General features: G+C 45.1%; 1 protein-coding gene across 1 annotated transcript; it reads left to right on the top strand.

Moving 5' to 3' along the window:
• The first annotated feature begins 893 nt into the window (after window positions 1-893).
• On the top strand, window positions 894-24,093 carry LOC109763149 (polyubiquitin-like). Its single transcript, XM_020322005.4, has 2 exons — window positions 894-1,584; window positions 22,872-24,093. Exons 1-2 carry the CDS (start codon window positions 920-922, stop codon window positions 23,524-23,526), a joined length of 1,320 nt encoding a protein of 439 aa, XP_020177594.4. The 5' UTR covers window positions 894-919; the 3' UTR covers window positions 23,527-24,093.
• Window positions 24,094-24,713: the final 620 nt, after the last annotated feature.

Here is a 24,713-nt window from a genome sequence, read left to right as displayed (position 1 = left end):
AAAAGCCAGCAACTCCTCTTACGAAAAAGCACTATTTTATATAATTTTGGATGTTTATGAAATTTCAAAAATCATAATTTAATTTTTTATACAAAATTACAATAAATCATGAGATTTGAAAAAAATGCATAATTCTATAAAATATTTATATTTTTTTAAAATATTCATGTATTTTGTAAAAATGTTTAAAAACTAGGAAAACAAAAGAAACAGAAAGAAAGAAGCAGAAAGGCAAAACCGCCGACGAAAGAAGCAGCATGAATCCAGAAAAAGAAATGCACAAAAAGCAAAGGAAAACCGGGGTCAGGAAACCAATGAAAAAATTCGGCCAAAATGAGTGGGATCCGTGCAAGAAAAAAATGATATTCCAATTTTGTGACAGAAATTAATTAAGGGTGTGTATATGTGCGATGGTATTGTAAAACCTAATTGATTGGACCGGACCCTATAAAAAGAACGCCATCTATATATTCTATCCCCAATCCTAACTCTCGTACTACTCCGGATCTATCTCCCTCCCTGCCTGCTCTCTCTCCGGCGGGAGCAACAAGCATCGACGTATGGTCGATCCACTTCAAGGTACAGAGCTGTTCATTATTGTTTTGGGCGTATCCATTCTATATCCTATATACTACTAGCTAGAGGATCTCATGTCGGTGTTTTCTAGGATTACATTGAATGGTTGCCTGATGGAATTTGTTGTTCATCTGATAATCTCAGATAGAACTTAGAACAATGTTATAAACTGTTAATCATTAACTTTTCTTGGGAAGAAATTATCGTTATATACATATATATGTACTGCTCAACATTGTCCACGTACCTGCTGGAATTGTTGACGTTTTTGTGCATTTCTCTATGGCCTAAATATATAAGTGTCTAACGACTACCGGTGTTCGGTTTTTGCTCATCCAGAACAATGAACATCTTTGTCAATAACCCCACCGGAACAACGTTCCGGGTCTGGGTTCACCCATCAGACACCGTGTGTTCCGTCATGGAGAACATCCACAACCGGTATCGCCTCATCTTCAATGGGGTGCAGCTACAGGATAACTGTAGATTGGCCGATTACAACATCCAGGAGGACTCCACTCTTGACCTTGAAGAGAAGATGCAGATCCACGTGATGGAGACGCTGATCACCATCGACCTTGACTTCAACAGCCTAGACACTATCGACGGCGTGAAGGCCAAGATCTATCGCCTCAAGGGCTTTCCTGTAGATCAGCAGTGCCTCCTCTTCGCCGGCAAGCGTCTAGAGAACGGGAACCGCACCTTGGCAGACCACAACATATGCATGGAGTCCACGATACTCCTTGTCCTCCTCCCATGTATTCCGAGAGGACACATGATGCAGATCTTCGTGAAGGGGCTAACTGGGAAGACCATCACTCTCCAGGTTGGGAGCTCGGACACCGTCGATAGTGTCAAGGTGAAGATCTATGAGAGGAACCACGCCCCTTTCCCGAATGTGCAACGCCTCATCTTTGCTGGCAGGCAGCTGGAGGGAGGGCGCACCTTGGCGGACTCCAAGATTACAAAGCATTGCACCCTTCATTTGAGTCTACACCTTCGTGGTGGTTGAGATGCATGGATGGCCGTCCAACCACTAGTTTTATTTTTGCTGGAGTCTTCCATCCAGCTGACATTAGCGGTGTGTTGTGACTTATGAGTAAAAAACTATAATTCTATTACTATTAGTATATGTTGCTCCAATCTTGTTGTTTTCAAGTACGGATGTGTTATCTGTTACAATAGTGCGGAGACCCTATATTGGTAGTATACAACGTTGAGGATATCACTTATCATTATATCTCAATCGGCTGGGGATTAAATGATTAATCGGAAATCAGACGATTAATCGATTTTATCAGTTGACTATTATTTGGCCTTTTTTTTACAAATCTCAGGTTTTCAACACTAAAATATGCTATTTTCAACAAAAAATAATATTGGACAGAAGTATTACCTTGATTCCTTTCCTTTGAATCCTTGTACAATGACAGAAAAAAGGACAACTGTACATACTGTATTACATAACAAGATCTGCAAACAAAACACACATAGTGTTAGGAATAGACCCGATTTATCAGTATGTTCCCGATAAATCGTTTGGCAGCGGACCTCCTATACGATGCATTTTGCGTCATATAGGAACCCGACGCAGAGGGGGGGGGGGGGGGGGGGGGGGCGCTAACTGGGCCGGCCCACACGGTGTGAGGTGAAAAATGACGAACGTGAAAAACAGGAGTTTGTGCGAGTGCTGCTAGCCAAAGGGCCTTTCGAGATATACTGTCAGAAGTACAACACGATACTCAAGACCTAAAGGCAGCCGCAAAACATAACACTTGAAAACAATCACGAACAGATTTCCAAAAAAATGGAGCAAAAGTTTGTACTTCCGAACAATCCTTGACAAACGCGACCAAATTTTCAAAATTATGAATACATTTTAATTTTGAACAAAAAATTGAAATCACAAACATTTTTTGAATTTAGAGAACAAAATTTTCAAATGAAGAACAAAATTTGAACATGAGTTTATTTTATTAAAATACCGAATATTTTATGAATTTAGAGAACAAAATTTTGATATCAAGAACAAATTTGAATATCGGAACAAAAAAAATAAAAATACGTAACATTTTTAATTTAGATATTATTCCATAAAATCGAGACCAACAATTTAACATGGGAATGAAAAAAAGTTCAAATTCCTCAACATTTTCTGAAATTAGAGAACAAAATTTGAAGTAAAGAACAATTTGAAAGTCCCAAATATTTTTTGGAAATGCGAATTTTTTTAATAAATAAAAATGGAAACATTTTCAAAACTTGAAAATTCTATATGTTTTATTAATTTTCAATTATTTTTTGAAAAGAAGCAAACAAAAAGTCTGAACGTATGAGCATTTTTCATACTACTAACCATTTTTCCAAATTTCTGATTTTTTTTTGAAAAACAGAAATATTTTATGAAATTTCCAATAATATTTGTAACAATGCGAACATTTTGTAATTTTCTAGAAATTTTGTGAAAAAGGTAAAAAAATAAAATGCAAATTGAAAAATAAAGAAATTAAATCAGGAAAGAAAAGAAAATAAACTGTTCATACAAAATCGAAAAAAGGAGAGAAAAGAAAAAGAACAGGAAAACAAAAAGGAAAAAATAGAAGAGAAAAAAATGACAGCTCAGGAACCTACTAGAAGTTTCCCAAAACCGTAGAAAGCTGGCTGAGAACCTCTAGAAGGTTCCCAAAACCGGAAACATTGAGACAGGCCGGCCCAATCCTAACGACCGCTCGATCTCCTATGCGAAACAACGACATTTTGACGCAAAGCGCGTCAAATAGGGATTTCCCGATAAATCGACCCAAGGCACAACGCAATTATTAGGGCCGCGCTCTACCACTAAGCTAATAGCCCGTCGCGCGGCCCTCCCAAAGAAAGGCCTCCTACGCCAAAAGCGAGAAAAAATCCGCCCCTTTTCTTTTGAGTACCTTTCTCTAATCCTTCTCCCTTGCATCTTGTTCTCATATTACGTGATTAGAAAAGACCTATTTCTTGTTTTCTTTGAGGTTAGGACTGGTTAGAACTCCCATTTCCCGATTAGAGGTTTGAACTGCTATGACAAGCTTTTTTCCCAACAGTGGGTATGAGGAACCCACCTTACCAACACGATTGGATGGTGTTACGAAACCGGACCCATTATAATCCCGATTGAAAGGGCACGTCAGTTTGAGGATTTGTGATTGGTTTCCTTACAGGTAAGAGAGATATCAAGCAGACAACTTACCCTACTAACTACTGAATACAGCCAAGGTGACCCACAACAATTATTTCACTTGTTTCTAGTTTAAGAAGGACCTTGTGCGCGGTTCACGGCTCCTGCATATTGTTCAATAGATCTCCGTGTCCTGTCAGTTCACTAAGTAGACTCACTCTAACGAGGGGCAGAAGAAGATCAAGCCGTGGACACGGGCAAAAAAGTGTCCGACGTCCGCTGGGGATGGAACTGGACGCGCACCATGGTCAACAAAGCAAAACCACCACAGAACCACCGACTCGTCCATTGACGAGTAACACAGGCCAAAAATGGGTAGGACAGGGACACGGGCAATAAAGTGTCTGACGCTCGTCGGGGACGGAACTGGACGGGCGCCATGGAAAACAGGGCAAACCCACCGACAAGCCATTGACTCGTCCACGGATGAGTACGCAGGCCAAAAACGGGTAGGACGGGGACACAGGCAAAAAAGTGCCCGACGCCCGTCGGGGACGGAACTTGACGCGCTCCATGGAAAAAAAGGGGAAACCCATGGATGAGCCACCGACTCGTCTACGAACGAGTACACGGGCCAAAAACGGGTAGGACGGGGACATGAGCAAAAAAGTGCCCGATGCCCATCGGGGACGGAACTGGACGCGCGTGTGGCATGGAAAACTGGGCAAAATCACCGACACGGCCATGAATGAGTACATGGGCCAAAAACCTGTAGGACGGGGGCACGGTGATGATATGGCATAATATTATCGGTCACCTACCTACTGAGATAAATCAAATGATAAATCATTGAATCGGCCGATTTTCTGAACAGTAAGTATAACGCCAATGACAAGCCTCACTGCATGGATGGCCAACGCCGCACTGCATGGTTGACAGTGGTGTTGGCCCGGGACGACAATAATGTGTAAGGTACTACCGGTGACTAATCTGATGGACGTTGCTATTAATTATGAAGGGAAACACTTTCTATCAGAAGTCTGATATAAAGCTTTCGTCAGACGCGTCTGGCGTCGTTGATTCTATTCTAATCTCACGCTTCATATTTGTACGCGAATCTCCCATGCCATCAATTACCCCACAATTTTAGCAGCCGGAGTAAATTTCGCCTGATTGTATCGTCCCAACGACCTTGCCATATCAAGGGCGAGTAAATCTCGCCTGCCAAATCCACCCACCCCACCCCATCTCGAATTCCACGGGCGAGCTTATCCCCGAGCTCGCCAAGCTCGCTCATGGCGACGGATGCATCCACCACAACCCTCGTCTGCACCAAAAGCTCGTGATGGCTACAACTACTCCACCTCGCCAGTGCAGCCTCTTATCCCTTCTCCGCTGATCCGTAATCTCAATACATACCGCGTGACCTGCTCGGCAAAGAAGCACCGTGCTGGCCCTGATCTCCCCCGGCTGGCCCTGCCCCTTCACCATCGCTCCTACCTCGTTGGTGCACCACATCGGCTCGGCAAAGAAGCTGCGTGCGAATCCCAGCCCCCTGGTAGGGTTCGATCCATCTCTTCCTTGGTTCGTCACTTGATTTGATTTTGCATAGTCCTCACTGTGCAGATGCTTCTAAACTTTATTTTTTTTTGCTTCCAAATGCTTAAAATGATAATACAGATCAATCTATATGTTGGTGAGTCAAAATATCCCTCCCTTGTTGGCCAAATATTTTTCATTTTGCTTGAGTTCTATGCTTCAATTTGAACTCTGTGTATAACATATCTTGTATGTATCTTGTATATAGCATATTTTCATCCAACCACAGCTGCTACAGAATATGATTGACAAAGCTCTAGGTCTTCCTCCAGGTTATAGGCATGTGATTCTCACAACCAAGAATGAACCACCACCACACCGGGAGTTCTATACGATTGTTCGAAGCATTATAGTTGTGGAGTTCTTCTCCCTCTCTCTTGGATTTGTTCATCGGATTTTGCTAACTCCGACGTATGATCATGTACTTCAATTGCAGGAAGCACATAGGAAGTTAGTAAGAAGAAGCAGCACGTCTCCGGGTAATAGGGTAGTTTGCCAAATCGACCCTGCGAGGGATATTTCCATTGTTTGCAGCACTGTAGTTCTATAGTTCTTCTCCATCTCCCTTGGATCTGTTCATTAGATTTTGCTAACTTCGGTGCATGATAGTGTACTCCAATTGCAGGAAGCACATAAGAAGTTAGCAAGAAGTAGCACGGATGTCCACGTGGCAACGTTGTAAGTGACAGGGTCCTCGCAATTCGTGTCATCGTGATAGATGGGGTGATGCTTCCAACCACGCAGAAGCAAATCCTATATTTAACGGAGACACGTGTTCATCACTGTGGAAACATTCCCCATGTTATTTGAAGTGATATTTTTCCTATTCTTTGTAATGAAACAAAACTATATTTCTATGGAAGCAATTCACTAGTCTATGAAAAGAGTATCATAATGAAACAAAACTATATATCTGGAATAAAGACTTCATTTTTCTTGTACGAAAGAAAATTCTGGTTTATTTGAATTCAGATTACAAATTCGATGGAAGAACATGCTCATTTATCTGGATGCAAATTCCAATTTATATGGGAGAAAATGTTGGTTTTTTTGGATGCAAATTCCAAATTCTTTGGAAGCAAATTACTATTTATTAGGATGCAGATACCAAATTCTTTGGAAGACGACTCCCAGTTTAATTGGTCTAAAAGAGTCCGTAACAATGGTGCAAAGAGGTTTGATGGAAGCATGTAATTGTAAAGTTGGAAAATAAATTGTCCTTAGACAATGCAAATAATTTGTCATGTTGGATGCAAATCACACTAAATTGAAACAATCTCCGATTGTTATGGAAGCAAATGTTCTAGCCGGTAGAAGCAAAATGAATTGGTATGCTTTAAGTGTTAATAGAACATGCATGGTGCTTCCCATCATGGAAACTGACCAATAGATGCACCCGGTTCGCTAGATGCATCGTTTCCCCTAGTACAGATTTGGTAGCAAGGAGGAAGCATTAAGAAGGCAGTTAGTGGTAGGGAGTAATTGACGGAAACAAATTATAATTAGTGCGCCACATGCAAACCACCTAGGCCCACTTCTCTAATCAGACGTTCCAGGAGACTTCAATCCAACGATGCAGCACTAGTCTGATGGGAGGCAGCTATCAGTAGTCTGATTGCTAGCGTTGCCCAATTATGAATGTGCGGCGTCTCTAATTCTGTCAACCCTAGTGCTAATTATTTCTGAATTAGAAAAGTTATATTTCCATTTATTTCATTCATATATAACCAAATACATATGTACAGTATATATTAGACTGTCGAACATGTAGATGGTTGTTGTGTGCTATACTTGTTCCTAGTGGAGAGCACTCGAATTTTTATCCTCTTCACTATAAAGTTTACACTTACACAAATACAACCGAGTAGTTCATCCACTACTAGCACCAATAGTGATTGTATGTTCACACATATGTAGTTGTTCCGTTCAGCTGTTCGCTTCTGCTACACACTTTTTCGCTCATAGTCAGTGACCTTGTTGCCCTCTTGTGCCATTTCACTGAAAGAACTTGAATAATTGTTGTCTCCACTGAAAAAGAAAATAGTGATGGTTTAGATTTAAATCATGTCATTAGAAGTTAGACCATCTCATTTGTGTAAAGTGACACTCTTAAATGTAACTCTCTGGAACTAGTTTGCACAAAACTTCATTTCAATCACCGAATTGAAGCCACTCGATTCAAACACATTTTGAAACAAAAGTAATACATAATGCACTGCATAACATAAGTTTGAACTACTTGATTCAAGATACTCGATTCGAAGAACATATAACTACTTCTAACATACTAAACTTAACTAACTAATCTTCTTCGGCCTCGAGCACGTCCCAATCCACACCGTCATCGCTGGATCTTTCCTCGTCAGATCCGTCTTCCCTGGAGCAGCGGTTGGTAGAAGGGCCAGCCCCATCGGCACGTTTTATATCGACAATCATATGGCCACCAGCCACTTTTTCTTTACCCAGGATGGCCGCCAAATCATGGACCATAAAATTTCTGATCCAACATCAGAGCCGACTCATTTTTAGACAGCAATGCGGATACCTCACTAGAAAGCTTCCATGGAACAAGAATTTTTTGTGGTGCAGAAAAATGAGAGTTGAGCACTTGTTCCTCCTATCTCAGGAGTCAATGTGATTAACTCTAAATACGTCTTTAAAGTCAAGAAACATGCTGATAGATTTGTTGAGCACTATAATGCTCATATGGTTTCCAAAGGTTTTAAGCAACGCTATGGTCTTGATTGCGAAGACACTTTCAGTCTAGCTATCAAGCCTACCACCATTTGTCTTCTTCTTATGTTGGCAGTTACTCTTGGTTGGTGTGTTCACCAGTTGGATGTTCGGAATGCATTTCTTCATGGTGTCTTAGAGGAAGAGGTTTACATGCGGCAACCTCCTTGTTTTATTGATCCTGATCGGCTCATCATCTTTGTCGGCTGATCAAGGCAATTTATGGTCTCTAACAGGCTTCCCGTTCCTGGCAGGCTCGTCTTGGTTCAGCTCTTCGGTCACATGGTTTTTTCCATCTACCACAAACACGTATTTGTTTCTTCTCCAGTGCCATGAGGTCAGTATGTATCTATTGGTTTATGCCGACAATTTATTCTCATCCGTTTTTCACTTCCTAGGGCCGACCAATAGCTAGTAAATCTTCCACATGGCTTTGTTGTGAAGGATCTTGATCCGCTTCACTATTTTTTGTGTCTAGAGGTTACACATACAGTTGATGGTCAATCTATCACTCAAAAAATATTCTCTAGATCTCCTTCGACGTGCTGGGATGCTGAACTGTAAGCCTGTCTCTACACCCAGGTATGTGACTGAGAAGCTAACAATTGATGCTGATGTGCTTCTTGCTGCTGCTGATGCTACTGAGTATCGCAGTATTGTTCGTGGACTGCAATACCTCACCACCACTTGACCAGATATTTCATTTGCAGTTAACCATGCCTACCAGTATCTTCATGCACCTCGTGATACCCACTGGTCTGCAATTAAACACATGCGTTATCTTTGTCTCACAGTCTCGTTTGTCAACATCTTCGGCCTGCATCTTCTATATTATTGACTGCTTTCTCTGATGCAGACTGGGCGGGGAGACCTAATGGTAGGCGATCCACGAGGGATATGTTGTGTTTTTTGGTTCGAATTTGACCGCCTAGAATTCTCAGAAGCAACCCACTGTCTCTTGGAGTAATAAAGAAGTTGAGTACAAGGCTGACACTAATGCCACTGCCGATCTCGTTTGGGTACAGTTCCAGCTGCGAGAGTTGGGTGTTCCTCAAAACATGCCTCTGGTTCTCTCGTGTGACAATATTGGAGCCACTTATCTCTCATTTAATCATGTCTTCCATGCACGGATGAAGCATATTGAAGTTGATTTCCATTTTGTGAGGGAACGTGTTGCACAAAAGCTACTACAGATTGAGTTCATCTCGTCTAAAGATCAACATCCTGACATCTTACTAAGCCGCTGCCACTTTCCTTGTTTGAAGTCTGTAGACGCTATCTCAACCTTCTTTACACCGGTTCGGATTGAGGAAGGGTGTTAGAATTCATGTTGTATACGTTTAGGATTTTAACATACTTTAAATGCCCTATACTTTTATTAAACTTTGGTGATATATAAAGAGGTGCCCCGAACCCCTTGAGGACGTGCGATTCCACAAACCCTTCTATTTTTATTTTTTACAACTTTTATTTTTGAAAAGGTGTAAATGGATTCTAGAAAAGATGAAACTTGCCACGATCACATGGCATGCCCATAGGGTGTGTGGTAAAAAATGAGAGAGTTATAGAAAAATTGTGATGCCCTTCGCTTAGAAACTGAAGAGGTTTGGGGAAAGTATTCTAAAAAGTTAAGACTATCATTTATTAATTTTCCGTGGAAGTAACCATATCCGTGGCAACCATTTCCTAAATAATAATAATAATAATAATAATAATGATGTTGATAACATGGCATCACCCACGGTGATGCATAGATGATATATCTCACGGTGGGTGATACGTCTCACTACTAGAAAAAGGCCTGTTAGTGGCGCATCTATTTTTACCATAAGTGGCGCACTATAAGTGCACCACTATTACCACGCCACTAGTAACAAATACTAATGGCGCACCCCTATTGCGCCATTAGTATACCAGATAATAGTGGCGCAGATGGTAGTGCGCCATTACTATGTCCAACAGTGCGCCATTACTATGCCTCCCGGGGGGCCATATTTACCTTGTGCTCTGGGTTACTAATGGCACACTTTTAGATAATGCGCCACTGGTGTGTTTATTTCTGTGCGCCACTAAAGTGCAATATGGTGCGCCACTACTATGAATATTAGGAAATTTTTTTTGCTTTTCTGATATTTGCACAGGTTATAAAATACATTACAGCACATAATATAAACAACAGATTTATCGAATACAATAGAAGATTAGTCTCTGAATACAATTCATCATATTAGTCTCCGAATTCAAAATACCGAACAAAGTTAGAACATTACAAGTCTCGAGACCGCGAATAGCGAGTTTGTCTTCACATTACAAGTCGATATCGATCATCTAAACTACCATCACATAGAAGAGAGCTGCGGTCACGGTGAGAATCATCGCGATGAAACTGGTCTTCATCCGGTTCCTCCTCCACTCCCTCCTCTCTCCGGCTAGATAGCGCGTGTATCTAGCTTCCGCCTCAGCCCTAGGGGTGTACCCTTTGTAGCTGTTACCGCTGAAACGGTGAACCTGTCTCCGACACTCCTCCCAGTTGTCGTAGACTCCGGGAACCTTACCCTTGTACACGACATACAATGGCATCTCTATGCACTAGAGAAACAAAACGTTAGTAGCAATTCACAGACAATACATAAACAATATATAAGTATTCAACAAAAGGATCGGAAGAGAAAAGCAATAAATTAATAGCACGATTCATGGTCCTACTAATAAATAGCATCGATTACATATAAGTTGAACGACTGTCCAAACTAAAGAGACATACAAGTTCATTAAAGTTTAATTACAACATGAGCTAATCGATATTTCAGAACTACATAGCATCATTACTTTCGACTCGACTCAGGGACCGGAGCGTGGATGAAGCCGCCGTCTTTCGTGATGGTCATGAAATCATGATCGTTGTCAGCCTGCATTTGTAGCGTTGTTTCTATTTCACTGTTGGACGGTTGATATCTGAGGTAGAACTGCCCCGAGGTACGAAGGACATCTTGATGGATGATTTCCGCAAACTCCGACTGGATGCGAAAGAATTTTTGTCTGATGTCCGCGTCCTGGATTGCCGACAAGCGTGCGGCCCAATCTTTGAGATTAGTTGGTAGCAGAAGGTGATTATGGTCCCGTACGATCGCCCGCATGTGATGGAGGGCGTAGTAGGCATCCTTCTGACCGCCAGGCGGCTGCTTGACGCAGGGGAACGTCGTTACGTGGGTGAACACGTGCTTGCCGTACCTACAAATTGGCCTCCTGAAGGTGCCTCCAGATTTGGCGTAGCCGGGGAGAGCATCATCAAGAACTTTCTTGATATTTGTGTAGTCTTTCTTCGACTGACGGTCCGAGTCGAAATACGTGGCCATGGAATATTTCGGGCTTAAGAGGATGAGTGTGCAATGTGTGTCACTGCACAAAACACATAATGTTAAAAAAAAGATCGAAATCTAAGAAATCATATGTTACGGGGCGATGAGGGGATGACTTACTTGGGAAAGTAAGGCACGGGGAAGTTATCCTTATCTGGGTTTGCCAGAATGACGCCTTCGAGGTATGAACTCGCGACTTGCCGGTCCCCAGCGCTGCCCAAGATCTTGGCAGGCATGTAGAAGGGGTCGACTATCACGATGTCCGGGGTCTTGTCTCTAATGACCCGCATCTCCATACTGAGCGAAAATAGCCGAGTGATGGTGTAGTGCAGCGGATGAAGGTTAAACATAGCGAAGATGTCATCAAACCGCAGGACGATCATACCCCCGATGGTGCTATCGACAAAGCCCTTGCCCTCTGGCACCTTGGCCACAAAAACCGGGTATGCCACATCATTCTCAGAGAGACGCCGCTTCTCCAAATAAAGAACACTGTCATGCAGACTCCGCATAGCACCGGTTGCAGCATTGGGCAGATTAGTCGGTAGCATCGGCCTACCCGCCACATGCACCCTCCTCGAGATATCCTTAGGTGAAGGTGGCCGGTCCTGAGCACGGATCGTACTCGGTGCCGGCTGGCTCGCACCCTTGTTTTTTTTTTCTTTTCCGTCCCTTCTGCTTCTTCTGCTGTAATGGGATCGAGTTCTGTTCAGAGACCACCTTCTTGAGTGTGTTGGGGCTGATAATATTTCGCACCTCGGCTATCTGAGGCTCGGTGAAGGCGGCAGCTGGAGGTGTCTCTTGAGAACTGAACGCCAGACGACGCCTGTTGCAATTGGGTTTCTCCGAGGTACCAGCTAGATCGCGATCGTCTTTTGCAGGGTTGGGTTCTTGAGAAGGAGGCCCCAAGAATTCGTCACCGTACCCATGTTTGTTGAAGTACTTATCGATGTTGGTAAATGTACCGTCGTCGTCATCCGGATCCTGTGCCATATGCATGCCGGATCAGCTGACGGCGGTAGCGTTGCGGCGGTCTGGCCATGGCTTGGCGCCGGCACGACTGGCGGTGTTGTCTGTGGGGTGGTGTCCCCCACCCCCAAACGAATCTGTCTCTTCGGCCAAAGCAGGGGCCAGCTTAAGCAGGCCCTGAGGGTCATCACATCATCTTCGTCGGCCCCATGGGGTCAAAACGGAGGTAACAAGTCGTCGCAGCCCCGCAGCACCCGAACCAGTTGAACCCTATACACGGTGGGTGGCATCGGATTACCGTGGAACACGCGGTTGCCCGGTTGACCGATTCTGGCCTTGGCGACATCGATCAACTCGCCGCCCACGAAGTGCAGGAGAGTGCATGGAACGTCGGCGGCGCCCTGCGAAAACATGTAGGGCGTCAGGGATGCCCAGTCAAAGGCAAGGAGATGAAGTCATCGGCCGAGAGGCTTAGTTACCGTGATGGCATCGAGCTCGGGTAATGTCGAGGCACCGCCAACGGCGGGCGTGCAAGTGACGGAGGGGCCGCTTGCTGCCGAGGTGCCGGCCGGCGTATTCTTCCCACACCCGGGTGCATTAAGCTCCAATGTCGGCGCCGACGCCGGAGACACCAATGCCGTCTCCGCCGGAGACACCAATGCCGCCGCCGGCGCGTTGTGCGAGTTGCTGCCCGTGAAGCTGGGAATCGGGGGCGGCCCCTGTTGGCCGCCCGCAATCCACGCCTGCAGCCCCTCAATCAAGGTAGGCACAATGGCGGTGATCGTCGCTCCCAGTTGGTCTTGCACTTGCTCTTGGACTATCTCCGGAATCCGCGCCACTTTTGCCTTGAGTTCTTGAACCTCACGCTCCTGGCTTTTCGAGCTGGTCTTTCTCTCCTTTTGCCTAGCGGTATAGTATTCCGACCATTTCGTGGACAAGCCTTTGCCGGCCACACGACCAGCTGACGACGGCTTACGGAACTTATCCTTGTGTTTCATTACGTTCAACGCCCTATTTAAAGTGGTGTCCCAAGGGGAGCTCTGAGACGACCCCGTGCTACTGCTTTCAGTGTCCTGCGGAAGGAACGTGAACCATTTTGAAATTTGGCTTCATTAATTAGAATGCAACCATATTGAGCTAATTCCGCGGGGGTGTATTCCTTACCAGAACAAGCTCAAGCGCCTTGGTCTTCGGATCCGTGGTAAGCTCCTTTGTTACCGGGTCCACCTTGTACCGGGCCCTGACATAGTTCCTGGTCTGCTTGTCACGGTATTTATCCCAAGAGGGGCGGTAGGCCTTGCTCGGCATGCTCTGCGTCCTCCTTGTCCCATATAGGTTCCGCCACTCTATAACCGCCGGGACCGAGTTTGTGGACCCCTAAGTTCAAGTCCCGCATATCTTTCCCCCACTGACTTGATTCCGCGGACCCCGGGGACTCGCACTTGATCTTGAACTCCAGGTAGTCAGCTTCGCTGATCGAAGGATTTGTCTCCTTGATCTTCTCATAACTATCACCTCTTAGAATCCTTCTCTTCACCGCGGCTCTCCAAGTAGCCAGGGCCGTGCTCATCTTCGTGAGCGCGGCACTGTTCACTTTATTCCCTGAGAGGCGTGTGTTTGCGAAGTCACCGGGGAACTTGTATCGTTCGTGCAGCTTCGTGAAGAGGAGGTTGCGCAAATTCCCTCGGTCACGATGCCTTAGGTTCTTGGTGTTGATCGAGACAGTGCTCCGGAGAATGCACCTGAGTTGTCCCGAGTACCCACTGACTAATTCTTTGGGCGCCGTTGGATGCCCACTTGAGGACACTTTAGTAAATTCCTCCTTGACGGTGCTGAGCACGTTCAGGCGCCGGTCCTTCCGTTGCCTCTTCGGTTGGCTGCCATCTGTGCGTGCGCTGCCATCATCAGTGGTGGCATCCTCGGCGGCACCATCAGTGGTGTCATCCCCGACGCCACTAGGGGTTGTGTAGTCGGGATCGGTGTCTTCCGCGGCGTCCTCATAGCGGTGAGGTTCTTCCTCCATCTCCTGGGACAGCTCCCAGAATTGCTTGCCCGAACCGCAGGCCTCATCGTTGTCGGCCATGTTCGCTCTAAATAGGAAAAAAGGCTACTAGAGTTATTTCTTAAATGCAGTCTAGGAAAAAATAAATCCACAAGTCAATATATCAGGACCCATCACATCTTCATAGACTCGATGGGGCCTCAAATGCCCTTCCTCATCTACAACAAGTTGTCCGCCTCAATCGATGGATTTTCTCCGGTGGAAGTTCCAGTCTACTAGTAGAGGGGAAAACATGAGGAGCAGCTTGTAGGTTTGCTTGCTCCGGTGGGACGGGATGGAGGATATAGCGGTAGCAACTCAAAGCAGTAGCAGTAGCACCCCTATATCATACATACATTTATTTTTTGCCCTGCTGCTCTTACTAGTTTTAGCTTATCAAAATGGATGTATGTATCACATGTTTCTGACACTAGATTTGTATTGCTGGTAGGTTATTTTGTGTATGTGATCTAAAATAAATACAAAAATATCGGCTGATTCTACTGTAATGCATTATTAGTCTCAAAACTTTCAGTTATGTTTGCAATATTAACAGGAGTACACTACTAGAGTTAACAAATTGGGCATCTTCTAGGTCAAACTATAAATGTTGATTAATTTTTGTTTCGGTTGAGAATCGGGCACCTTCTAGGTCAAAAAAATTGGGCATGACCTTTGCTAATTTTCTTGACCTAGGAGTGCCCCATTCTCAACCGAAACGGAAATTAATCAACATTTCAGGAGAAAGGGGTAACGAAGTGATGGGGCAAATGTGCCAGGCACCACAATGTGATCACAGAAACAAAGCAGCACCAAATCAGTTATCCTAGCATAGTATGAATATGGAGAACAGAAGCAACAGTTTCTGTTCCTGCATACGGCACTTCCAAATTATGCTAGCTATCCATGTTTCAATTTTCTTTCAGTACTCCATACAGCAGGCAGCATTCTAACAAAAAGAAACTCTAGGCCACAGTTAGACCAAATAGCTGAATTTTCATGTAAGTAAGCAACATGATCCTCAGACTGAAGTTGAATTAGTGAAACTGTCGCATATTTCTTCACAGTGAAGCAGCAGGTGAACAAGTGCAGGATTCGTAGACTTGAGTGACTTGGTATTTGGGTACTAAAAGCAGATGGAAAATCTGAGTGAACTAAAAGCATTCTAACAAAAAATCTGAGTGAAATAAAAGCAAGGTGACACAGGGCACGGATGCAAAAGATGGAAAATCTACAGCTAACCCAATTGAACCTACATTGATATCATTCCAGCCTTTCAAGTGGAAGATGACCCAGCTAACCCAATTGTTTCAAGGCCGGATTTTCGAAGAACTAAAAAATCCAGTATCACTAATTAGATGCACCAGGCCTCTGTTTCTTCTCAGTTCTCAGCTTGAATTAATAAATATACCTTTTTATGCAAAGGTTAGAACTTGTAAGCAGTTGTTGATCAAGTTTCTACTTGTTTGAGATTAAAAAGACTGCCAAGTCTAGTGTATAAGCTACACGGCAGGGTTTCAAACCCAACTTTCGCTCTTCTGAACATATGCAACGCTCCTGCATATAAGCTTGTATATGCTGCATATCAGTTTTGTAATGTTGTGATGATATACCATATAGTACAAGATTAGGCATGCTCAAATCTCTGAAGATTTGTAGTACCATGTGCAAATCTGCAGATTCAGGTGTAGTAATTCAAACCATACGCGATTGCACATTTGTGTGCACAAATCTGAATATATCTAACTGACAGCAAACGCAGAGTGCATTCAGGATCCACTTCCCAGCATCTAAATTCACCCAACAAGTCCTAAAATTTGCACAACTGGAAAGTACAGAGCTAAGAACAGCATGAAAACAGCAAGGATTTTAATTGCCTATACCAGCGGGGCGTTTGCAGGCTTCGTTTGCTGCAGGATGGCGGCGAATTTCCTGTTGTGGAGCGCGTGGAAGACGAGGTGGGGCGGCGGGTAGGCGGGCACCTTGGCGTGCAGGCGCTCCTGGGCGACGAAGCGGCAGAGGTCGAGCGCGTAGTGCTTGAGCAGCTCCCCGGAGAGCGCCTCCAGCCACGTCTCCTCCACGAGCAGCTCCGGACTCGGCGAGGCGGAGGTTGCGGCGCGCGCGGGCGAGGGCAAGGTTGGTGTCGGCCCTGCGGCGCTGCTCCGGCGAGAGCGGGGTGGGTTCGGAGGGGGAGGAAGGGGAGGATGAGGATAGGGAGGCGGCTGGGCGCGGATTGGGAGCCGACGCGTCCCACGGGCGAGGGCGGCGGCGCACGTAGGTGCGGCGGCGCAGTGGGTCGGGGCTGAGAGAGATGTGAGATTGGGGATCGGGGATTGGGGATTTTAGTGGGGGAGGGTTAGCAATGGCGCACCTTCTAGGGGTGCGCCATAAACACTGCGATAGCAATGGCGCACCTTCTCCTGGTGCGCCATTACTATTTTTTTGGATTTTTAGTTGCATGGAATAATTTTTTAGAAAATGACCATAAATTTGAAAATGTTACGATATAAGTAGTTATTACTAATTTTCAAATACTTGCGTTGCAAAACATTTATGAATATGAAAAAATATCATCAAATTTGAAAAAAATCATGAATTCAAAAAATGTCCATGAAATTTAAAAATATTCATGAGTTCAAAAAATATTAACAAATTCAATACTTTTTGTGAGTTAGAAATTCAATACCAGAATAAACCTAAATAAAAATGCGCCATAAGTACCTTGATAGCAATGGCGCACCTTCTCCTGGTGCGCCATTAGTAACTTTTTTTTTGGATTTTTAGTTGCATTCATTTGTGAATTGGTAAAACATTTATAAATATGAAAAAATATCATCAAATTTGAAAAAATATTCATGAATTCAAAAAGTGCTCATGAAATTTAAAAATATTAATGAGTTCAAAAAATATTAATAAATTCAATACTTTCTGTGAGTTAGAAATTCAATACCAGAATAAACATAAATAAAAATTGGTATACCAGAATAAACATAAATAAATATTCATGAGGACTAGAACAGAAGAAATGTCATTTCCATATGTCGAAATACAATCAAGAAATGAAGACTACAATTTAAATACAATCGATCTTAGCTAGCTATGTTTTCACAATCTTCTTGCCCTTCTTTTTCGCAAATGGAGTTCTTCTCTTGAACGGACGTCCTTTAGGTAGGGTGGTCCTGCTTCTTCTTGTGGTGTATGGTACTTCATCGTCGTCGTCATGTTCCATCTTCGGGTCGCCGTACTTGTCGAAGTCTTGCTCATTGGCGACTCCATCCATTCCGATGATCTTCCTTTTGCCTCTCCTCACGACAACACGACTGGGCTTTGACGGGTCGGTAATGAAGAAGCATTGGTCCACTTGGGAAGCCAGTACCCATGGCTCATTTTTCGCGGTGACGTTTGCGCCCGCGGTCTTGGATTTGGCTTCGGGTATAACCATGGTGGTGAAATACCGGTGTTCTTTTAGGACGCTCTTGGCCCATCTGACACGGAATATCGGGACCTTCTCTCCAGCGTAGCTCAGCTCCCAGACCTCCTCGATCCTTCCGTAGTATCTGTCCTTGTCGTTACCGGTGTAGGATTCCATTGTTACCCCGGAGTTCTGATAATCATCGCTCTTCATGTCCTTTTCCTCGGTGTAGAATGTGTAGCCGTTGATATTGTACGCCTCATAGGTCATCAGGTTGTGCTCGGCACCCTGTGACAAGGCGAATATGAGTTTTTCTTCTGCGGAAGAATCCTCATGTAAAGGGTACGACAGAAGCTTCTCCTTGAACCAACGCGTGAAACATGAGTTGTGATCTTTGATTATATCTCCGTCCGTCCTCTGTTGGCCTCTTTCATTGTACGTCTTCTCAATAAAGGTTTGTGCTCTACCACCAAAGGATCGACCACGTCTATGTGTTGTAGTGCGACTAGGTTTGCTCTTTCAAAGTCGGCGAGTCGACCCTTGAAGTCGACATGCATTTTGCGGCGACCCTCGCGGTGACCCCATCCAGCGAGCCTGCCGAGGTGCCTGTTGACGGGCAGACCAGTGGGGTTCTCGATGCCTAGATAATTCGTGTAGTAGGAGATGCACTCTTCGGTCAGAAAGCCCTTGACCATGCTTCCCTCTGGACGTGACATGTTGCGAACGTATCCTTTGATGACACCATTCATCCTTTCGAACGGCATCATGCTGTGCAGGTACGTCGGCCCGAGTTGGATGATATCCTCCACGATATGGACCAGCAGATGCACCATAACGTCGAAGAATGCGGGTGGGAAGTACATCTCAAGCTCGCATAGTATCACCAAGATCTCTTCCTGTAGCCTTCTGAGTTGCCTCACGCCAACCGACTTCCGAGAGATGACGTCGAAAAAGTTGTATAGGCCAAATAGCGTTTCACGGACGTGCGCATCCATGATCCCACGGATTGCAACTGGGAGTATCTGCGTCATCAGCACGTGACAGTCGTGAGACTTCATCCCGCTGAACTTCTGCTTCGCTGAGTCTAGGTATTTGCTTATCTTCCCCGCGTAACCGTAAGGAAGTTTTACTCCTACGAGGCAGGGGAAAAACTGCTCGATCTCCTCCTGACTTAGAGTGAAGCACGTGGGAGGGCAGTCATTTCCGGTCTTCTTGGCCTTTTTGCCTCTGCGACGACTTTCCGTGTCCTTCGCCTCATCATCATTAGCGTGAAGCTCCTCCCTGATGCCCATTGATTTCAAGTCTGCCCTTACTTTTGGCCCATCTTTGGTCCTCTCTGGCATGTTGAGCAGGGTACCAAGCAGACTCTCGCACACGTTCTTCGTGATATGCATGACATCAAGGCTGTGAGGCACACGGAGGATCTTCCAGTACGACAAGTCCCAGAAAATAGACCTCGTTTTCCATACCTTCAGCAGCGGCTCTGGCGCCTTTCGCTTCTTTCCCGGCGGTGGGCACTCTTTCCAATTTTTCAACAGCTCGTCTATTTCCTCGCCGCTCCTCGTACGCGGGCGTCTTCGGGGTTCGGTTTCACCATCGAACAGATCCTTGCGTTTTCTCCATGAGTCATCGTCGCGAAGCCACCTTCGATGTCCCATGAACACGGTTTTAGAAGACCCGGGATCTCTATCTAGCTGGCGATACGTTGTGTCATCCATGCACCTGACGCATCAAGAAAATCCGTGGACCAGCTGCCCCGCGACATATCCGTAACCGAGATAGTCGTGCACCGTCGTGAGCAGTGCGGCTCTCATAGGGAAATATTCTTTCTCTGTGGCGTCCCACGTATTGGCTGACGTTTTCCACAACGTGTCTAGCTCCTCTTTCAGCAGCCCCAGATATAGATTGATGTCATTCCCTGGTTGTTTCGGCCCTTCAATTAGCATACTCATGTAAATGTACTTCCTCTTCATGCACAACCAGGGGGGAAGGTTGTACATCCACACAAACACAGGCCAGGTTCTATGTGTGCTTCTCTGGCTGCCAAACGGATTGACTCCATCAGTGCTCGCGCCCAGCACGATGTTCCTTGGATCGTCCCAAATTCTGGGTGTTCGAAGTTCAACGTTTGCCACTGGCTCGCATCCTTAGGGTGACTCGGCATCTTGTCTTTTTTATTTGTCTCCGGATCATTTCCGTCATCTTCTCGCTTCTTCTCCTCCCTATCCGCTTGCCAACGCAGGAGCTTTGCTACCTTAGGGTCCACGAAATACCGCTGCAGGCGAGGAGTGATCAGAAAGTACCACACAACTTTTCGAGGAGCTTTCTTCCTCTTCTTGTATCGAGTGACGCCGCACACCGGACATATGGTAGACTCCGCGTGCTCGTCCCGATAAATGATGCAATTGTTCACGCACACATGGTATTTCACGTGCCGTAAATCCAGAGGACACATGATTTTCTTCGCCTCCTCAAAACTGGTCGGGCACTTGTTCCCCTTGGGAAGACGTTCGTGCCAGAATGACATGTTCTCGTCGAAGCATGCGTCTGTCATTTTGTGTTTTACCTTCATCTCCAGAGCAATGAGCGTTACTTTCAGGCGGGTATCCTCGGGCCTGCATCCTTCATACAATAGAGTAACCGCGTCTATCTCCAGTTGATCCAGCTTGGCTTTCTCTCGGGCGGCAGCTCTTGCGTTATCCGTCTGCTTGAGAAGCAGCTCTTGAATATGAGGGTCCTGCACCCAGCCCATCGATGGTCCATCGTCGTCTGCTCCGCCATCTTCATCTTCATGATCATGCCCTTCGTCTTGATCTTCCTCATCATCATGTCCGGCATCTTCTACATGATGACTGTGTACTGCATCTACTTCGTGATCATGTCCTGGAGAGTCTTTGTCTTCTCGCCCGCCCTCGCCGTGGTTGTCTTGCTGCCCTTCCTTATTTCTTGCCTGGCCCCCATGGACGACTTCATAATCATCTTCATCACCTTGCCACCGATAGCCATCCATGAAACCACGCACGAGCAGGTGGTCCCGCACCTGTCTGGAATCCGGGTCCATAAGGCTCCTCAGCTTGCATCTTCGACACGGACATCTTATCTCCGTCTCGTTCTTTTGAAGCATCTCGGCCTTCACGGAGCTCAAAAACCTATTCACGATGCCTTCGGTCATCGTGCGGACCATGGTCGCCTGCGGGGTAGAGCAAAACGATATTTTAGAACCAAAAAAAAACTTGGCATGACTTTGCCTAAAAATAGGACCAAAAAGAATGCATAGTGCCAAATTCTCGCCAAAACGGAAATGAATCAACATTCCGGCAAAATATTGGCAACTATCGCATTTCAAATACCGGTACCCGCAAACACAAACATATGCAACACCACAAACATACGTAGATATAGGCCATAAAAAGTGTGCACGTTGTTGGAGGGAGAAAAAAGTAGATCTAGAACATAAAGAAAGTTTTCCCCTTACTTACCTATCAAAAAAAAAGGAATTTAACCACTTAATTTGGGTGAATCTATGGTGCAAATGAGGTGAGGAGGAGGAGGCAGCCGAGACCAAGCTTGGAGGAGGAGGTGGAGAGAATGAAGTGGGGAAAGTGAGTGTGGTAGATGGTTGTCCAAAATATCTAGAGGAGACCTGGTTACTAATGGCGCACCACCTAAGAGTGCGCCATTAGTAACCCTGGTTACTAATGGCGCACCTGGTGTGTGGTGCGCCATTACTAGTTTTGGAAAAAAATAAAAAAATAATTGTTAGTAGTGGCGCACCGTTGTTCTGGTGCGCCATTACTAGTTTTGAAAAAAAAGTAAAAAAAATTTGTTAGTAGTGGCGCACAGAGGGTGTGGTGCGCCATTACTACCCTGGTGCGCCATTACTAGTTTTGGAAAAAAAATAAAAAAAATGTTAGTAGTGGCGCACCGTGTGTGTGGTGCGCCATTAGTGATATGGACACTAATGGCGTACCTATATATGGTGCGCCACTGCTATATAACAGTGGCGCACCACATACTTGGTGCGCCATTAATGTCCATATTAGCTATAGCCTTTTTCCTAGTAGTGTCTCTACCGTATCTATAATTTATGAAATATTAATGCCATGTTTACAATAATTTTATATGGTTTTAATACCCTTTCATATGATTTTTATGGACTAACTTATTGATCCAGTGCCCAGCGTCAGTTCTGTTTTTGCATGTTTTTTGTTTTGAGGAAAATCGATACCAAACGAAGTCCAAATGGCGATAAAATTTTACGAATATGTTTTGGGAATATATGTGATTTTTTGGAACAAGAATCAACGCAAAATGGTGCCTGAGGGCTCCACAAGGAAACAGGGCGCGGCCTGCCCCCTGGCCGCACCCCTTTGCCTTGTTGAGCATCTCGTAGGTCGGTTGGAGCCTTCTTTTGCTACAAGAAATATATTTTCTGCATGAAAATCCCCTAAAAATTTCAGCCCAATCGGAGTTACGGATCTCCGGGAATATAAGAAATGGTGAAGGGGTCCGAAAATAGTCGCGAGAAACAGAAGACAACATATGGATCCAATCTAGGGGGGAGCCTCCTCTCTCCCCGAAGGGCCAAGGAAGAAGAAGGAGGGGGCCCTTCCCCCTCTCATCCGGTGGCGACGGGACGTCTCCGAGGACATCTCCTCCATCACCATCACCACCAACTTCTCCACCGTTCTCATGATGATGTGTGAGTAGTTAATCCTCGAAGCTGAGGGTATTTACTAGTAGCTATGTGTTCGGTCTCTCTCTCTCTCGTGTTCTTGATTTGTCACGATCTTGATGTATCATGAGCTTTGTCAGTATAGTTTGCATATGGTGTTTTTTCCTTTCTATCTTTGTTGTGATGAATTGAGTCTTGCCTTTTAAGGTTTCGTTATGTTGGATTGAATATTGGATTTGAGATCACTTGATGTATGTCTTGCATGCGGATACCCTGGTGACAATGGGGTATTTTATTGAGTCTAAATATATAAGTGTCTAACGACTGCCGGTTTTTGGTTTTAGCTCATCTAGAACAATGAACATCTTTGTCAAGAACCCCACCGGAAGAACGATCCGGATTTGGGTTCACCCATCAGATACCTTCCGTTCTGTCAAGGAGCAGATCCAGAAGCGGTATCACCTCATCTTCAGTGGGGTGCAGCTAGAGGATGACAGTACATTTTCTGATTACAACATCCAGCAGGACTCCACTCTTGACCTTGAAGAGAAGACACAGATCTACGTGATGGAGACACTGATGGGTAGGATCATCAACAACCTTGATGTTGACATCCTAGACACTATTGACGGCGTGAAGGCCAAGATCTATTGCCTCGAGGGCTTCCCCGTAGATCAGCAGTGCCTCATCTACGATGGCAAGCGTCTAGAGAACGTGAGCCGCACCTTGGCAGACCACAACATCTGCAAGGAGTCCACAATACTCCTTGTCCTCCACCCGTGTATTCCGAGAGGAGACATGATCCAGATCTTCGTGAAGGTGCTGACTGGGAAGACCATCACTCTCGAGGTGGAGAGCTTGGACACCATCTATGAGTTGAACTACGCCCCTTTCCCAAAGAAGCAACACCTCATCTTTGCTGGCAGGCAGCTCGGGAGCGGCACCTTGGCGGACTACAAGGTTACGAAGGAGTGCACCCTTCATTTGTGTCTACGTCTTCGTGGTGGTTGAGATGAATGGATGGCCGTGAAACCAGTAGTTTTATTTTGCTGGAGTCTTCCTTCCGGCTTATATTTGTGGTGTATTGTGACTTACGAGTAAAAACTATCATTCTACTGTGTTAGTATATCTTGCTCCAGCCTTGTCCCTTTCAAGTAGGGATGTGTTACCAGTTAGTACGACGTATCATTTATTAGTACGGGTTAATGTTTTTCTTTGCAATGGCAGGATTTTTGCATTCATCATTAATAAGAAAAGAGTTGCTTGGTTAATTAGAGAGAATCGAGCGAAGACCAGATTGCCCGGTTATTAGTGAAAACCGAGCGAAACAGATACCACATGCACACCCCTCCAAAGAGGGCCTCACCAAGACAGCATGCAGGCGTGTCATCACTCCACCCCTAGAGGCATCATCGCCATTCAAAATCTTGAGCAAATGACTCAGACTTCGCCGTAGGCGATTGTCCACTCAATGCACATGCCCAAAAAATCCAATTTCAGCCAAATTTCGGCCATCTCTGCTTGGGGCGAAAAAGTACATTTCACCCTAGCCAGAAATTTGGTCAAATTTCAATTGTGGCCAAATTTTGATCAAATTTCCTTCAAAGTCTAAATCTTGATTTTGCGATTTCGTTTGAGATTTTGTTGAATGTTTTTTAAGTGATTGAAATTCAGCAATCTTGGCCTGGGCCAAAAAAAACAGAAACCGAAAACCAAGACTCTGACGCACAGTGTAGAGGCTAAGTGGAGTTTTATGAAGATCCGTGTCAAAACTCAGCCATCTATGACCAGACAGCGTGAGTCATGCGGCCCATTAGCCTGATTCATGTTTTAGCTAAGATCTACGCCAAGGCGCTTGCGTTGCAGGTGACTTCTATGTTGAATATGCTCATTATGGTGAATCGAAGCGCATTCATCCGTGGGCAATCAATCCAGATAATTTCCTACTGATCGATCAATAGTTGAAAACCTTTCATTGTCGCAAGGTCCCTCCCATATTCCTTAAATTGGATATCGTGCGAGATTTTTGTTCCATCTTGTAGCCTCTATTGATGTAAGTCTTAAAGAAAAGGTGTTTTGGGCCAAGATGGTGTTCTTGGGTTTCTCTGCTTCTTACCACGGCAAGTTCGGAGATGTTGATGAATGGTAAACCGGGGCATCGTATCTGGTACGCGCACAGGTTGAGGTAGGGAGATCCC

This window comes from Aegilops tauschii, chromosome 3, assembly GCF_002575655.3.
Source record: "Aegilops tauschii subsp. strangulata cultivar AL8/78 chromosome 3, Aet v6.0, whole genome shotgun sequence".
Classification (NCBI taxonomy): domain Eukaryota; kingdom Viridiplantae; phylum Streptophyta; class Magnoliopsida; order Poales; family Poaceae; genus Aegilops; species Aegilops tauschii.
The sequence above is the reverse complement of the archived record's forward strand: the minus strand, read 5'-3'. Positions and strand labels throughout refer to the sequence as shown.